This window comes from Acinonyx jubatus, chromosome B1 (assembly GCF_027475565.1).
Source record: "Acinonyx jubatus isolate Ajub_Pintada_27869175 chromosome B1, VMU_Ajub_asm_v1.0, whole genome shotgun sequence".
NCBI lineage: Eukaryota > Metazoa > Chordata > Mammalia > Carnivora > Felidae > Acinonyx > Acinonyx jubatus.
The window spans coordinates 131,153,631-131,172,869 of NC_069382.1; the positions used below are offsets into that span (position 1 = coordinate 131,153,631).

The 19,239-nt window shown below is 35.6% G+C and overlaps 1 protein-coding gene across 7 annotated transcripts in view; it reads right to left on the reverse strand.

The window, feature by feature from the left end:
- Positions 1–19,239, reverse strand: part of PTPN13 (protein tyrosine phosphatase non-receptor type 13) — a 223,551-nt gene that overhangs the window by 50,178 nt on the left and 154,134 nt on the right. For 5 of the 7 annotated variants that reach the window (XM_027060249.2, XM_027060239.2, XM_015067325.3 and 2 more), the window contains 6 exons: positions 17,489–17,671; positions 14,609–14,771; positions 9,753–10,170; positions 9,518–9,615; positions 7,947–8,003; positions 206–295 (listed from right to left, as the gene is read on the reverse strand). In XM_027060249.2, coding sequence (XP_026916050.2) covers positions 206–295; positions 7,947–8,003; positions 9,518–9,615; positions 9,753–10,170; positions 14,609–14,771; positions 17,489–17,671 — 1,009 coding nt within the window. The remainder of the gene's footprint in view (positions 1–205; positions 296–7,946; positions 8,004–9,517; positions 9,616–9,752; positions 10,171–14,608; positions 14,772–17,488; positions 17,672–19,239) is intronic. The other 2 variants (XM_027060259.2, XM_027060255.2) reach the window with 1 other exon arrangement.

Here is a 19,239-nt window from a genome sequence, read left to right on the forward strand (position 1 = left end):
AAATAGGTAACACATGTGAAATAGGACTGTTAAGTTTGGTGGAAGATTTGCTTGTGAGCATTTCATCTTTCACATTTCCTGACCAGGTGGGTGGGGTGGAGGCACTGTGGGTAGACAACCGGTGCTCAATGCCAATGCTTTGCTATATAGATAGACCTTTTCTCTTTGATTCTTACAAACCTTTAAGAATCTTACAGTGACTTACCTAAGCCATACTTTGCATCTTTTTTCAGGTTCACCAAGGTGATCTCCCTTTCTGGTGAAGATACCATGCTCCATCTTTTGTGTAGAACATCTATTGGAAAAGTATGGTGTTAAGATAAACATAACATGCTCAGGCACTAAGACTGTCTGCTTGTTCCAACTTAAATGTTAACATTTAACAGATTTAATAGATTACTTGGTCACTCTAATATTGTATTTCAGGTATGATTTGATATTTTGATCTTCTTCTATTTTGATATGATTTATAGTTTACGAAAGGACTGATACTATCACCACATGGTTCAATATGTGATTAGCCTGCCACTGATATCACATTTATTCCTCATAAATGATTGCCTGTGAAATAAGTATATTACAGTTACAAATGAGTAAATAAATCTCAAGGGTTTAAATGATTTGGACAGGTTTACTCAGCTAGTACAGGCGAGAGCTGAACCTTAAACTTAGGTTTTCTGACACTGTTCCTGTTATATCACAGTTGACTTTCTGCATTTGACAGTGTTCACAATGGTAAGAATTTTCAACTAATAAGTGGTTCACATTTTTATTTATAATGAATAAAATATTCATGGTAAGTTGTATGGTAAAGCAGCAACAAGAAGAAAATGGATTTACTTCTTTTTTAAAGCTTATTTATTTTTGAGAGACAGAATGAGAGAACGAACAGAGGAGGGGCAGAGAGAGAGTGGAACAGAGGATCCGAAGCGGGCTCTTCTAGGAGAGGAGAGAGCCTGATGTGGGGCTCAAACTCATGAACCGTGAGATCATGACTTGAGCTGAAGTCAGAAGCTTAACCAACTGAGTCACCCAGGCACCCCTGGATTTACTTTTTAAAATCCTGTTAATAATGACTCGGCTAGCACATTTACGTTCTCAAAGGATTTTCATTTATTTCTTATTTGTGAAGCAATCTCATGACTTGAATTAGGTAAAGAAATTTTAAATCATTGTTTTGCAGATGAGGAATAGTTCATGACTTGTTCAACATTACAAGTTAATATTACTCTCAGCAAAATGCCTTCAGTCAGTACTTGATAAATGCTGGTTAAATAAATTGAGGGAATGTTAGCATCAGAACTAGAATTTACTTTTTCTTACTTCCAATGAGGGCTTTATTTACTTATTTTTTTGAGTAGGTTGATAATTCACAAATATCACCTAAATTAAGCCAATAAACATGCTACTTAATTGTCTGTTAATAAAATTACCTCATTTACTTAACAGTCTGAACATTTGAAATTGTGCGCATGCACACAAACACACCACTTTCTCTAGCTCTTCCTGTTATGGGCTGAATTTTACCCCACCCCCAAATTTATATGTTGAACTCCTAAGTCCCTGTACCCCAGAACTTAACTGTGTTTGTTAAATTAAGAAAAAATTAATGTGAAGTCCTAATCCAGTATGACTGGTGTCCTCATAAGAGGAAATTTGAATACTGACATGCGCACCCAGAGGGAAGACCATGTGAGGACAGAGGGAGAAGCTGGCCACTTACAAGCTAAGGAGAGAGAGAGGTCTCAGAAGAAGTCAATGCTGCCAACACCTTGATCTCAGACTTCTAGCCTCCAGAACGGTGAGAAATGAATTTCTGTTGCTTTAGCCACCCAGTCTGTGAGACCTTGTCTTAGCAGCTCTAGCAAATTAATACACCTTTTTAACGTCAGTTATAATTTGTTAGTTCAAAATGGTTTGTGTGTGATGTGGTGGTAGATGAAAACAACACACTCAGATATTTTTGTAAGCTAGACCCTCCAACTCATCTCTGCATGGTTCTTATACACATTGAAGCTTTTTGAAAATTACAGATTATTTGCCAACATATGAATATCTATGGATTTGAGATTATATGAATGTTATAAAATAAGTAGTAACTTTTTTACACAACATGGATTAATGCTTAAATGATGCAAATGTGATACTTCATGTTCTAGAAATAAGGCACTTTAATATCATAAGGAATAACAGCAATCATTTGCTCTCTGGAGTAAATTAACTTTATCCCTTAAACGCCAAGCATTGATGCAAGTTTGCTAGCGCTCTGTAGTATACAAGTTCCTATTTCACTGTTTCTTTTTGACTAAAACTTAGTTATAGTCAATAAGAGTAGTAATTCAGTATTTCTAATTAATTTATAAGATTCCAAAAAAAAAATTCCTTTGACAATGGTGTGAAAAGCCTTTATATTAGGTGTGTATATAAACATATGTGTAAGATATAAAGATATATGTATATTTATATATATACACATACATATATAAGCATAAAGTACATGAATTAGTTAATGCCTAGCTTAATATGATCATCTAAGTACCCAAAATACTTTTATCCTAAAATAGACAAGTATCCTAATTTTCAGCTAGAGCCAAATACAAACCACAACAGAACAAAATCCATAAAATAAAATAAACACGAGAATAAGGTCAGGTTAGGTATTAAATGTAAACTTTTGTCACCATTGTAAAGACAAAGTCCATTTACTTTATGTAAATTGTTTTTGCATTCAATTATAAAACCGATCAATATTCTTAACGTTCCTAAGGGTATCTGTTAGAAGACAAACGTATTGATTCAAAGAATAAAAGTGCCATTTTCTTTTCCAATGTATGTACTAACAAGATAGGTTATTTATATTATTTATTTGACTAATAAGTGTGTGTGTGTGTGTGTAAAGATACTTCCCAGGTAAACATTAATAGAATACACACACACACAAAATAAATGTGCATTATTGTTTTACATATTTATCTCCCTAACTAGAAGAAACAGATTAAGCTCTCTGTATTCAAAGATTCACCAGTGGGATGTGAGTAATCATTCATTTGATTATTTCATCCTTAAAATGTTGACTGAACAACTTTCCTGTCAAAGTCTCTCACTAGGCAATTTGGGAAAATAAAACAAGATTTTATTTATGAAAGCTGCTGCATAGTAACTGTGAGCTGAATCAGATCAGGCTGTAAGAGCAAAGATCTAGCCTAACTGACACATAGAAATGTCAACACTGTCAGTGAAATAGCTGCATTACAAAGGCATGAATCAAGCTTCTAAGAGAGGAGAGGCTTCTTCCTGCCAGAAATAAAGATGACTTCAAGGAAATGGGGTAGGATTTTAATAAGTAGATTATGGAGCTGGTTATATAGCAACACAAGGAATTAGCAAAAGCTGAGATGGAAAGAAGGCAGAAAGGGTCCTGGAGAAATGTCATTGATCAGTCTGCCTAGAGTACAAGATTTGAGTAGGGTGGAGATAAGTATTTTTTTGGAAAGGGAAGCTTTGCTAGCCCACTCTTTTTTAACAGGGATGTCCTTCATCCTGCCCCTCATCCCACCCCACTGATATAAAGTAACTTACTAATGTGAGGAACAGAAAGAAGGAAGGATGGTGTGCTGCTACATGTTACTAGACAATACCGTGAACATGCCCAGTTTCTATTTGTATTCTACATGCCTTCTATTCATATAGATGCTCAAATACTTTTCCACTGGTTTAACAAAAAAGATGGAAGAGGAAGTATCTGAAATATATAGTACATGACAACTCAAGTTAACTGAAAAGATATTTACAGAGTTCAATGAGGACTGAATAGAATTTATGAGTTTGAAAGTAAGGCAGCTAGATATTTCAAGACATTTCTACTTCTTTTTTTATTTGAGAGAGAGAGCAAATGGGATAGAAGGGCAGAGGGAAAGAGGGAATCTTAAGCAGCCTCACAGAGCTCCATGTGGGGCTTGATTCCAGGATCTTGGGATCATGACCTGAGCTGAAATCAAGAGTTGGAAGCTCAACTGACTGAGCCAGGCAGGCATCCCACAAGTACGAAGACATTTCTTGGTTATTGGTATTATTATATAAAACAAGCTTTAATATTGGAGAAATACATATTTTTAAGTCCTTAAAATAATTTTCTTTTCCCATTAGTATACTCTATGACCACAGCAAATTCTACAAATATTTTAAAGCTAAAAAGAGGCTCAACTCAAAATTTCCACTTCCTTAAATAATGGATGCTTGTGTCATTCCCAATGTTTACCTGGGAAATATCTTTAGAATGATTGATAAATGTAAAATTTAGGAAGAAAAATGTATACCTTCTCTGCATCATATCTGTTCCACTGCTGCCTTTCTCATCTCTCTTAAGGTTCACGTGGACATAGTCCCCTCAAATAACTTTACATATTAACGATAGATATATCTATGAGTAAACGAAATTTCCCAGGACGAGCATATTTCTGATAAGGCCAAGGTCACATAATCAATCTAAGTATGAGCCAACAAACTTTTTTTTTGCAGGAAAAACTGATTTTGTTGGTTATAGATAAAGACCCTTGTCAAATATCAAGCAGTTTCCATGCCACTGATTCTGTGAGGAACTGGACTGTATGTAGAGGAGACTCTGGATAAATCCATCACTCACTCTAGAGAAAAAGATGCATTTCAAATCCTGGGGATGATGAATCTGTAGCACATTATTGGTATAAAAACAAAGACAGGTATTTTTCATTATTATCCTACCTAATATACTAACTGCCTCAGTGGTAGGGTAAGGAGGATAATAATGGCAATTTTGGTGTTTTATTTCTGTAAATTTGGGGCCATATAACATCTCTGGGACTTATTCAACTCAACCCACAGGATGTAAAGGCTTGGTTTGAATATACTATAAAGTTCCTTTCAGTCTCAATTTAGTTGACTTTATTTTTTTCTTCTGGTTAATTCCTGTTATCTGTTGAATTCTTTTGTGAGCACTTTGGGCTTCAATTTTATTATAATTTTCAACTTTGTATGTATTCTAATTAAGACTTAGGTAGAAAAATCTAGCATTAGCATTACATTCTTCCTTGACATCTGACTAAACAAAGTGGGTTTTAAAATCTGTTTGTATAACATTTTATTCCTTGGAATTGAGATTGATTAGAAGGGCAATAATCAGTCCTAATATTGGGTTAAAAAGCTTATTTCAGTGTCTGTACCAAGTTACTCTGCACTTGAATGACCTACTTTACCTGAATTTTTTGTTTTTTTGCATTTATTTGAGCGAGCGAGCGAGCGAGAGAGAGAGTGTGTGTGTGTGTATGTGTGTGTGTGTGTGTGTAGGTGGGTGAGGAGCAAGTGGGGGAGGGGCAGAGGGAGAGGGAGAAATAATCTTAAGCAAGCTCCCCGCCCAGCTCCACCCCCATGCAGGACTCCAAATGAGATCATGACTGGAGATGAAATCAAGAGTCGGATGCTTAACCGACTAAGTCACTCAGGTACCCTTTGCATGTTGTTTTTAAGAGTCCATTGTTTGACCCCATTTTTTGTGGTTTGGATAGTAAGGAAGGTAACAAGTTAAAAGTTGCTTTTCAATTGTATGGGAATTCTGACTTATAGTAAAACAAGAAACACTGAAAACCAATTTTACATAATTCTTGCATCAGTTCTATATTTTCTTGTTTGGTTTTTACTCTCTTGGGAAGAAATAGAAGAAGTCTGTGTTTTCAAAGATTAACTTTTTTTTTTTCTGAAATCACAATTAATCAGAGGATTGTAATCCTTCCCATATCTCTGTTTTATATGATTCAAAGGCTCATGCCTTTTTCCTTTATCTTCTTTTTCAAGTTTCACATTCTTTAAGGGTCTCTGAACATCATAAGAGGTTAAGATTGAATTTTATTTGTTGGTCTTTGTATTAAATGATGAATAGTTCAATATTAACTGATGCTCATTTCTAATTGTCTTCTAATAATCCTGACTAACAAAGAAGAATACTGAAATGACAATGAGAAGTCCTCTATCTGATTCATGGACAAGTAATTTGAAATTCTTGGGACTCAGTTACCTTATTTGGAAAAATGTGTTTGCCATGCTCTGTTGAGTGAAAACTTGATTCTCAACAGAGCACTAATTCAGGGCTATGTGGGCGGATTCAAAGAGAATTTTGAAGAAAATAAGACTTGTCTGCAAGGCAACTGGTGCACACCTCCTCAGGAAGGTGGGTTGGTCATCTTCCTCATGAAGGAGCTGCCTTCATTAGTAAGCGGCACTAACCTCAGAGGATGAGGGTTCTGAAGGTTTAAGTAGAGCAATTACCCTGTACATGTTGTTCATTTGGTGTCCAGTGTAAATTCATATTCTTTTCCATCAGAACATAGGCTAAAACATTTTAGGTTCTCATCTTCTAATATATTAGTACCCAGCTTCTATCAAACCTTTACTTAGACAAATAACGCCTACAGATGATTAGGCATTAGAGACACTCTAAAGAGTAGAGTATGGGCTCTGGAAACACACTTCTTGTGTTCAAATCATGGCTCCAGCACTTGCTAGTTCTGTAAACTTCTGCACAACTCAACCTCTGTATGCTTTGGTTTCTCATTTGTGAAAAGAAAATAACATTAGCACCTGCCTCACAGGATTGTTGTGGGGATTAAATGAGGGATTAAACACTAAGTGCTTAGAACAGTATCTGGCACATGTAAGCACTCAATAACTATTAATCAAAATTTTTACCATTATGGAGATGTTAAAACTGAGTTATTTCAGGTACAGAAATATTGTAAATTCAGTCCATGCGAGACATTTAATCATCACAGAGCTACATATCACGGTTTTAGTAACTTAAGCCAAAGTATAAATTCACTGTTTTTTTCTTTAACAATACACCCTCAGATTTTTTTGAGTATTTATACATTAAAAAAATGAGATAAAAAATCTTTCATTTGCTATGAGTATTTAAGATATTGTGTGTATTTTTACCCTTTGACTCAACTTTACTTCTGAGAAAAGTTTTCCTGTGTTGAAGAATTGCTGTGGGTATGTCTATTAAAAAATGATAATTATACAAAATGGTACTTGGTTTCTGACAGTTTTAACCTACAAAAACTGCAGTTTCATAGGTTCAATCTACTCTTATACCTTCATTTTTGCCTTGGCTCTCAGGAAAATTAGAACTAAACTTAAGGGTAAGACTGAAACATTTTTGGAGAAAAGTTGTATATACACAATAATAAAATATTCTTTATACTCATGAAAGTTGTTAAAAGGATCAAGTAAGATAATGTAGATGAAGGCATTTTATAATCTAAACTAAAAAAATTGAATCCACGGGCTCAGGTCACTACACAAAATTTCTTCCTACAACTTTGTTACTTCTTAGACTCCTTCTAAACCATAAATCTCAACACTTAATGTCTTCAAATTCTTTCCATAATATTTAGGATAAGACTCGGAGGTAGTCCCTATTTAGTTCTCAAGCATCACACTGGCCCCATGTGCCTCCATCCTGAGACCCTTGCAGTTACCTAAGTCTGTCATCCTCTCACTTGTCTCCTTGTCTGATCACACTATGACCTTGGTCTGGAATGCTTATCCACTTGCCTGCCTGGATAATTTCTCCTTTTATCTTCAGATCCAGCTCAAGCATCCTCAGTTGAAATAACTGCCTCAGTTAAAACTCTTTAATCAAAATTACCTTTCACCTGAACTACTCTCTTAGCTTCCCAATTAGTGTCTGTATTTATAGTTTGACATTTCTCTAGTTCATCAATATTAGTCTAAATCACAGGTCCCATCACATCACCATGGTGCTGAAAAATACAGCTGTCCTTTGACTCCAAGATAAGGCCTAAAATCCTCAGCATGGAGTTGAAGACTCTTCAATATTACGTCCAGGATGATCTCATTAGGTACAAGAGAAAAGATACGATGGAAATGAGGGGAAAAACATTTTATAAACCTACCATTTTCTTTTAAGGGTACTTGGGATGAAGAATTTCCAGAACTATGCAAAGTCATTCCTGTGGCATAAATTAAATTATTAGACAGTTTATAAAGTGGTCAGATACTATAGTAGTAATTTCTGATAAATTCATAAAAATCAATAAAACATTAAGGCGGAAACATTTTTTAAATTTACACTCAGAAAAACGTCTTCTGACATGGGCTTATTATTTTTAATATCCAAATTAAGCATATCAGCTTGTTTTGCAGAATAAATTTAAACACAAGTGTATTGTTTCTGATAATGACATTCTGATATGTCAAATATGAAATGATGACACTGAAATGAGTTTTAAAAGCATTTGGTCAAATGTTAAAAGAAAATTCAGTAATCAGAATGAATAATCTTAATCAAAAAACAAATTCAGAAAAATATTTACTATTCTACATCTGATATGTGATGAATTTTTATGTAGAATTTTTATTTAGAATCTATAAGAGATCCCATTATATATGAATATCCTTTGAAAAGCATTTTTGAAACATTGAATTAGTGTCTTCTTAGGCTATTTTCAACATATTGAGTGACCTATAGGGTGAAATCTTGCCTTTAATCTAAAGTTTTTCACCAATTCAATTTAAATTGATGATAGTATCATCTCTGAAAGCTGTGGAAACCTACATCAATACAGTAATGTTACTTTCCGGAAATATCAACTGTCAACTATAGACTAGAGTTCTCTTTTGACTTCATTTACTCCATAGATCTTCAATCCGACTACAAATAAGAAAATATTTTTTAACTTGGTGTAATTAGGGTTAAGTGGTCAAACTTTGGTCTAAGTAAGTTAACTAGTATTATTTGGTAAAACAGCAGAAGAGGGTGTCCTTGTTTCTCTTTTTTTTTTGTCTCCCCAGCTGTTTCTTATTCTGAGTAGTCGTTCACACTTCTGTGCTTAAATATCTACTCCTCTGAAAGATTGCAGTGCATTTCCCTTTTAAGATGCCTAAAACAACAGGAAACCTGAACTATTTATAAGGTAGTATGCATTTATACACTTCTACATTTAAATAATTAATGTGACCCAGCTAGCTGGGAGAACTGGAAGAAAACTTAAATCAACTAAGAATTTCCACCTACCAACCATAGTATATTTCATAAAATTATCTGGTTTCAGAGACAATTCCATTCATGCTAAGCTGAAAGTACCCTAAAGAAACATTTCTTTAAAAAATATAGTATGAGTGGGGTCCACTTTCACAGGTTTGTAGGGGAAAATCCAAAGGGAGGCTATCCAAAACAAAGCCATGATACCAGGCTGTGTGGGTTCTCTCAGCAAGACTGTCATGGTTTTTCTCTGCAACCAAGAGAAAGTGAAGTAACAGTCTGTGCCATGAAGTAATCACCTGTTAAATCAGTTTTTGATTTGACTTGGTGCATTTTTAAGCAGCCTAAAATTTCATATACATGAGCAGTTTTGGCAATTAGGACAAAGAAGCAAAGATATTATCTTGGTAGCTAACATTATTTCGTTCACTTCACTATGAGCATGAGGTACGGGAGAAAGAAGGTAAGCTTGTTTATGCTGACCTATAACATATGCTTGACCAGGGTCTTCAAAGGATGAGGAGTCTGATTCATGTTTCCTCCTTTCAGGACTTCTATTTAAACTTGCAACAGACTTTGAACTAAAGAGGGAAGAGGAAAGTAGGAGGGGGATGTGTCAATGTAAAAAGATATGGTGAAAATAATAAAACGTCAAAACAAAAACAAATGTATGAAATGTAGAATTTACAAAGATGTAGTTGGGTAATTATGTTCTTACTTATTAAGTTTTGTGAATCCTGCCAAAGATTCTGTATCAGATCTCGCCATCTGGTGTAATGGTTTTCCTACCAACTCCGCAATGGTTTGTGGTGGGGATTCCATGTTAACAATGACATTTTTCCGATGAGGATAGAGAGAGGCCTGACTGAGATCGTGGTATGATTTACTCATCCCTCTAGGCTTTTCCTCCCAGGAAGCTTTGTCACTCTTCTCTTTTGCACTGTTTTGCAATGGCTGGTAAAGCGACAGCTCTGAGCAGGATAGCCTCTTCAGAATCTCAGCTTGAACGGACAGAGGTCGAAGGGCAAGTTTGTTCAGGGTGCTGCTGGCCAGACTGCCAGTGCTGATTGCTCGTCCCATATTAAATCCTCTAACGGACTCTGCTTGGAGGTTCAGGCTCCTAAACGAAGCTCTCTCTACAAGGAAATAGGAGGGCTTTACACGATGGAAACACCGAGTACCTTTATGAGAAGAGTTATTTCAATAAATAAAATACAGCATGCAGTTTTTTTTAATTGTTTTGATTGCCAAGGTAAGCAGTGGCTTTCCAATTGTGGCAATCAAGGATTTGAAAAAGGAGTTTAGAAGATCCTGGTTTTCAAACCATCTTTCCATCCCTGTAGCTCTTCCTACTCCATTTAACGAAACTTATGCATCTAATACTGTCTGGGCTTTGGGCTTGCTGACTCCACATTCCCAATTTCGGGTTTCAGTTAAAAATGACAACAACATTTGGCATGGAAATGTTCAACCCTAGTAGTGTCTCTGCTAAAATATCAGCAAGCCAAGGATGGGGAGAGGGAGAGATGAAGCCTGGACGACTGACATAGTGAGATCATGCCTGAAAAAGAAGCTATGCATAGGAGAATTTTGCTCAGAGAAAAAGTTCTTGGTTATTAGATTTTTAAAAGCTTATGGCGGATTGTGGTGATAGTTGCACAAGTCTGTCAATATACTAAAAACTACTGAATTGTACACTTTAAGTGGGTGAACTATATAGGATGTGAATTATATATACCTCAATAAAATTTTACCACAAAGAAAAAAAAAGCTTTTACAGAAAATTATTTTTTTGCTATTTCATTACTATGCCAATCTCACCTTCCCCACTTCGTTGATTTTTTGTGATTTAAGTGAGGCTCAGGGGGCATGGGAGAATCAGGTATTATTTGCCTTCTTTCTTTTTTGGTTTCTTTTTATTAACATGATGAAGGAGCTGGGGTTCTCTTCATGCTTAAATTCCTTTCACTCCGAAATACACATCTAAAGTCTTACAGAGGCTAAATTTAGAGATACTTTATAACAAGTGCTTGGTTATTCTATTTTGTGAGAGCCAATGTCATGGCAGTACTTGACCATTTGAGGCTATTAATGAAAGAGCATTGTATCACAGAATTTTAGCATCAAAATTCTTTCATGTAAATAAAGGGCCAGGAGCACAAAATTTCACATGATTCAGTTGTTCATGAACTAGTAATTCACATTACAATGCACCCTGTTTGGTGTCCCCATGGAAAATACCAACCCTGTGTTACACTCTACAAGGACTCTGGTTTGACCACTATGTAAAACAGCTACAACAACTTCCTTTAAAAAAATAATTGTCAAATGTTGCTAACTTAGATCTTTGGACTCTGTTTCATTTATCTTCTAATTCCCAGGAAGATTAATAATTAATATTTCACCTCAGGCCTAAACAGATAGGAAAACACTTAAGGTTTCTAATATGCATCAGAATGAAGTTTAGACAATCTCCTTGTCAACAGGAAAAGTCACCGTTCTTTCTCGGACGTAGGAGTGGACACCAAGTTAAAACATGAGAATAAAAATAAGATATTGGTTTAAAAATTCCCAGAATTAACTTTTTAGCTTAAAATATCAGTTTTATTAGAGCAAGTAATATTATTTATATCTATATCTATATCTATATCTATATCTATATCTATATCTATCTATTATTTTTGCTTTGAGAGCACACTGTAATCAAAGATACAAAACTGAGTCTTACACAGATTCAACTACCAGGAAATGCCTTTACACCCAACAGATTTCTTCACCCATAAGGAAAATGTACACCAAATTTTGGGAGAAATAGGGACAGTCTGTTTTGTAAACATATCAAAGCTTATGCTATTCAATTCTATTCATAGCCTACTCCTGGGTAGGACTTAAAATACTGTATGTATTTATTGGATGGAAGCATAAACTATTCATTTATCTGGTCTGTCCTTAATCCCTTTCACCTAGAAAGGACTCCAATATGGACTGCCAGGATTGGAAAGGACATTGGAATGAGCCTACATCCTAATACTAATGTTTCAGATGTGAACTCAAAGGCTTGCTAGTTCCGCACTGATTCTGCAATCCACATTACCTCATCTCTGCTTGTGCTATTGTTTCAGTCCCTTGTACCCTTTTGTATTCCCTTACGCTGTCAACTTAACTGTATGCTCTTCTGGGGAGAGGGACTTCATTTATTTTTGTTATCCCACAGCACCCAGCATGATATCTTACAAGTAGTTAAGTGCTCAATAAATGATTATTAATTTCATTCTATGTATGAAGTTGATTCTATTTGATGAAAACTCATCAAATAGAAATTAAGATACCAGGGTTCCAGCCTCGTTTGGCCTTTTTGAAGTTAGGTGAGACACTATGTTTTGAACCTGTTTCCTTGTCAGTAGAAGTTTGACTTAATGGCCTCTAAGGTTCTAGCACCAACATTCTACGATGCAAAAGAAGTAACATACATTTGTTAGCCCACCAGCCTCCTACAGATAATACCAGTTGTTTTCACTTGTTTAGTACTAATAGTTAAGTAGGCAGGTAGTTACTTTTAAGCCATTTTAAGCAAAAAATAATTCTTTTGAAGGTTTAACACAATCTAGGATAAGATGTAGATAATACTGTTTATAATACTGTTTTAAAGTGCTTTAACATAGGAGTTCAAGGATACACAGCTGCTGTGTTCCTCGGTGCAAACCTGTGAGTTACACAGGGCATTCCTATTTCATGGATGAGGAAAATGAGACTCCAAGAAGTCAGTTCCTTTCATAAGGGGTCATTATACTGCTGCTACGATTACTGCTTCCATCAGTGGTAGTAGTGGTAAAACAATGTTGATGATGGTGATGATAACAATAATATTATTCAATACTTACTCTGTGTCAGGCACCTTTAAGGTGCTTACATGTATGAATTCATTTCATCTTTACAACAATCTCATGATGTAGGTATTGCCATTATGATAATCACTTTACAGACAGGGAACTAAGGCAGAGAGTTTAAGTGCCTGCCCAAGGCTTCAGAGCTTTTAAGTAATGGAGTGAGGTTTGTATGCTGGCGGTCTGGCTCCACAGTTCATGCTCTTGACTCCTATACTATATTGTTTTTCAGTATAAGGAATGTGGAGGATGCAGGACTAACTTTGTAGTTTTGTCTTCAGATTTTTTTCATTACAGCACATTATACCACATCTGTAATGGTGCAACCTTCAACTGTTCAATTTTCATTTGTATTGAATAGAATATTAGTCCAGGTAGGAAAACTGATAGCTCTAATAAATTTGATATTTCACTGCACTTGTAAAATATGTAAGAGCATACAATTTTTCTAGCAGAGCAAAGTAGGGAAAGAAAAGGAATAATTAGATTACATTACAGCAGTAATCACCATATTTTAGCATGCATAAAAATCATTACTGAGGAAAGCCTGTTAAAATGCAGATTCCAGAGACCCAACACCCAAATATGATGATTCACCAAGTTTCAGGTAGGTTTTTGGAATCTTCATTTTTAATAAGCATACAGCCCCTACCGTCTTGGCTCTGAAAGGCTGAGAAACATCTATACATAGGCTGCCATCACCCCAGTCTGATCCTATTGGGAACACACTTTTTGTAGGGTTTCAGGATATGAGAAAGTTTGGATACAGGATTTATAGGACTCTCTCTGCCGCACAAGGTCACCAGTGCCATTCCATTAAATTTAAAAATCAAATTCTTCAGAATATTTCACAGAAAACTATAAGAATTTACTATGCACAACTAGGTTTTGTGTAACTTTAATCTGTACATGTGGTCTTACAGAGTAAGCTTTCAATATTTCATTTCTGACAGAGATATTTTTTTCAGAGCTGAACTAGTTCCTTCTGACGGTTCCTTTTCAAAAGGAACTGAAACCACTCTCCTGAGCATTTACACTGTGTATGGTGGTTATTGACCTCAGTCTCTGAAGAAGGACACACTCAAGTAAAACTAACACGTGGGAAATCTGCCACCCTTAACTGTTATGGTATGTCACTTCACTGTCCTGGGTGCATACTCCCCCTGCTCCCTGCCCTGTTTCCCAGGTTTTTTCCCTCACCTGGAAAGCCCTGCCATTTATCTTTAACCTACTTATTTTTGTCCTTCAAATTCCAGTTCCATTGCCATCACTGGAGTATTCTGGCCTCTGACCTCCCTCTCTTCTTACGGTGTAGATCATGTAGTCTGTATGATGTAATCTGTTATTAAAACCTTGACCCTCTATTGTGTACTATTGTTTCGTGTATGTTGGTCTTACCTTCCCAAATAGCACGTAACTTTACTATGGGTAGCGACTGTGACCCAAATGTAATACTTACATCAGTTAGCCTAATGATAAGCACAAAATAAACATTTCAACAGGTACTACCTGACAGTTTTGGGTCACTGTTTTCAAAATGAACATGAAGTTGAAATCTTGGCTTCATCTGTGGCACCTTTATAAACTTGACTTAGTCTAACTTTCATCCTCAACATGGAAATTCTTTTAAAATTTGTGGCAAAAATCAAGCACATATCCTGATCATCTGACCCAATTTGCTTGTCCTTACCCATATCTTGGGCATCTTGGTTGCTCTGTCTTGCTCGCATCTGCAGCTGGAACTTGTGCTGCGAAGAGCACAAATGCAGCAGGTACTGGCACACCTTACTGTTGTCTGTCTGGAAGGCATGTTTTATTCCATCTGATGTGTTCTGCAAGGTGATTTTCTTTTTCTGCAATGTAATCAGGGGTATTAATAATTAGGATGTTTTCCTATCACCTTATGACTAAATTCTGTAAACAGCAATTAATAAGTAGAGATATTATTTTTATTTCCCACGAGGCAGGAGTATTCCTTGACCTGCCTCTAACATAAATATGGAGAAATATAACCCTGTTATTATTACAGATTCAGGAAATAAATGAAATTAATATTATTTGTCACTTTCAGAAATTGTAGCCTAGATCAGACAGTGTACCGGCTATTGGCAAGGGAAAAATTACCCTTAATGAGATTATTAACATTTTGAGTTTACTACAATGTTGACAAATACCAAAGCTGTTTGAAAAAGACGTCACGGAAATATGTTCTTCTTGGGTAAGAAAATGAAGTTCGGCAAAAATTGATTTATTAATATATAAGAGCTGTGATTCTACCAAGAAGAATCTTGGTGGCCTGTAGGCTGGGATGGAAATTGGGAGAAGCTAACATGTGGGAATGGAGAGGCACTGGGTAACATGGCTGCTGGGATGAGAGATAAAATAAATCGATATTTAGAGTTAGAGTGATTCTTGCATTCAAATTCAGGGGAAACAGGAGAACCACCAATTAGTGTTATCTCTCATATATTTCTTGAAAAATGATGTCTCCTGCTTAAGAGGGCATCTGAAATGTTGCAACCTCTGTGGTGAGGCTTGCAGGTGATCCGTATATCTTAAAAGATTAACATTCAGCATGCCAGGGATCTAAGAATAATGTCTCTGGAGAATTGCTTATGTCCAGTTAGACTCTACTCTAGCTCTTGGTTGCTTCTACTGTGCAAATTATTTTCCCTATTCATGTCCCTTGTCTTCAAATGGAGAAGCAGGCATGGGAAAGTCAAATTTGGTAAGGCTAACAAATGACACAATAACAGAGTATTACTCAAACTTCAATCATGCAGGTGGCTTCTTCATAATTTCTGGTCTTGTTTATTCATAAATTTTAAAATTGACTTTGCTTATTTACATAAATTCATTTAAGCTTTGTATCACAGCTATAAATAGAAAACTAGTACCACTTGCCATAAATAGAGTCCAGCTATTAAAAATATGTAATCAATGCAATAAGAACAAAATGAGATCATTAAATTCTAGCTGGATGTGTTGCCAATGAAATCTCTGGGACCCTGTTCTCTCTTTGCTAAAAAAAGGAAATCAGGGAGTATTAAAGGGTAGTTAAAGACACAGTAGCACCAAATTAGTATCTTGACTATCAGTGATACACCTAGTAACTATTCAAATAGTTACAGGTTTCAAACAAATCATAAAAATAATTGATTCTAAGTGTTTACTGATAGACTGGACAAGAAATGTGCCCCAGGGAATTCAATTGTGAGAGATGAGAAGGGCAAAGGGTGACTTTTCCAGCTCCCCAGAGGCTAGTGGGGAAAAAAAAAGGAGGGTTAAAAAGAGAGCTCTGTGTTGGAGAAGGAACTTTAGGATAAACAAGTTTTGCTAAACACAAGGATCAGTCTGCTTGGGAATGTGGTCTATTCTCTATTACTGGAGATCTTTAAATATGAGCTAATCACAGCCAGTTCTATATATAGCGGGGCTGGTGTGATAGCTTGGCAAACAACAGAGAGCTATATGCTAGACAATTTATTTGATTTGTTGCCTTTTCTAAACTGGTCAAAATTAGATTTGTATTTAATTAATCTAAGGTTTCCTCCAGATATTTGTGCTGCCAGCATTTCCATTGGGGAATGTACATTATACCCTGGTAATTTCCTGGTCTTGACTATCTTGGGAACATGAGAATGTCTGGGCTTTCCTGAGAGAACACATTATTATCTGGTAATCTTAGTGTATCTCAGAGTTTCACAGAAAACCAACCAGCTAACCGTCAAGTCTAGAACTGATTTCAAAAGGTCTCTAGGTTGAAGATTAACCAGAGTGAGTTGGGACTTTGAGACTGGTATCCTTATAACCCTTGTACTAGTGAGACCCTATTTCATCCCAAGTATGAATTCGAGATGTCAGTGGACCCGGAATACCATTAGGAAAACAAATACTTCAACATAATTTTTGATTCATCTCTGGGGCTTCCCAATTGCATTTCAATGTTCAGATACTCCACAACAATTTCCAAAATCAAAATATGCCTTTACAGCTCACTATCTTTCATAAACATGATATTCTAAAAGTGTTATCATCACAGGAAGTATACACTAAAACTTAAATCTGCAGAAAGTCCTGGGACATTAAAAAAAAAAAAAAGTTCTTTAGTTCATAAAATCCAATACATTTCTGGACTGCTAAGGTTCAAAAACAGTTGTTGTGATGGACCCAACATTGAGCTAGATAAAATTTACTAGGGTTAAAGTAATTATTTATTTTAAATATATTAGAGGAGCTTCTCCATGTGAGAAGTTAGTATGCTAGAATAAGTTCTGAATTAACAGAAAAGTCAACTTGGTTGTAATTTAACTAAAGTTAACTGAGCATGTAACCAGCTAGGAATGTATACTATTCTTTTAAAAATTACTTCCTGAGAAAACTAAAACCAAATAAAATCCTAATAATACTTCCTACAATTAAGAAAGGAGAGTAAATAGTATTAAAATGTATTAGCCCTACTGAATAGAAGGATGTAGAGTTTACTTAAGGAAAATCAACTAATATGTTACATTTGAAATTGACAACACCTATTTTAAAATATAATGAAAAGGGGTTAAAATGGACATACGGAAAAAGAAATCTTCTTGGTTTCCCTCCATGGAAAGCGAAGGACCAATGTGCGAACTCCATTGTGAACCTCAAACACAAGGACACCTTTAGAACAGACTCCAAGCAATATTCCAGTTTGTGACTTTTTCTCAGGGTGCACTCGATGAAAATGAACTCCGTATTCTGTCAGCCTTTGACAGACCTGTGGGAATAATACCACACCATAGCAATGCACCTTAGTAAAGGGTGGCATACAGATACAGAAGTTGTACCATCCTAGTTTAACATGGAAAGAACAGTTTTTTTTCAACAAATGTGCTGAATCAAATAGATATTCACATGCAAGAAAATGAATCTTGACCCTTACTACACCCAGTATATGAAAATTAACCCCAAATGGATCACAGACCTAAATATAGCAGCTAAAGCTGTAAAGCTTAGAAAATCTTTGTGGGTGTGGGTTTGACAAAGATATCTTTAATGGGACATAAAAAACATGAATCTTAGAAGGAAGAATTGGTAAACTGAAAATTTTACTCTTCAAAAGTCAATGATAAAATATAAAGGCAAGCCACCGACTAGGAGATATATATATAAAGCAACTGCATCCAGAATATATTAAAAAAACAGGTACTTCTCAGCAATAAGGAGACACTTAACCAGATACAAAAAGGGGCAAAATATTTTATTAGACACTTCAACAAAAAAGATATATGAATGGCAAATAATGAAAAGATGCTCAACATGAAAGTAATTAGGGAAATATAAATTAAAACCACAATGATATACCATTACTTACCTATTTCAATAGTTAAAGTGTAAAGGACTGAACATACCAAGAATTTTGAGGATGCGGAACAACTAGAAATTTCACACACTGCTGGTAATACTATGAAGTTGGACAACCACCTTAGAACATTTGACAGTTTCTTATAAAGTTAAACATACACTTACCATAGATCCCAGCAACCCTACTACTAGGTTGTTACTCAGAAGAAATATAAACCATATGTTCACATAAAAATGTGTATTTGAAAGTTTATAGCAGCTCTATATCCATCAACTGATGAAAGTGTAGTACAAAGGAAAACTACCCAGCAATTAAAAAAAAAAAAAAGGAAAGAAAGAAAAGAAAAAAAACCTTACTGATACACACCATACTATGGATGAATCTCAGAAGTATTATTCTAAGTGAGAAGAGCCAGATACAGAAGACTACATAATATATAATTCTTTATATGAAATTCTAGACAAGAAAAAACTATGGTGATAGAAAGCAGATCAGTAGTTGCCAAGGGCTGCGGTGGGGGTGGGGGAAGTGGACTGACTGTAAAGGGACATGAAGACACTTTTTGGTATTGGAAATGAGTTATATCAGGGGTGGGTAAAACCTTTTCTTTGAAGGGCCAGATATGGGGCACCTGCCTGGCTCAGTCCAAAGAGCATATCATATGATTCTTGATCTCAGGGGTGTGAGTTCAACCCTATCCTGAGTGTAGAGATTACTTAAATAAATAATTAAAAAAAATATAAAGGGCCAGATAGTAAATACTTTAGGCTTTTGGGGGAGGCGTCATACGATTTCTGCTGTAACTACTCAACTCTGTTGTTGTAGTGCGAAAGCAGATAGGCAATACGGAAACAAATGAGCATGGCCAAGTTCTGATAAAACTTTATTTACAAAATAAGCAAGCCACAGTTTGCTAATCCTTGTTCTTCATCATGATTATACAGATGGTGGTATATATATATTTCTCAAACTATATATAT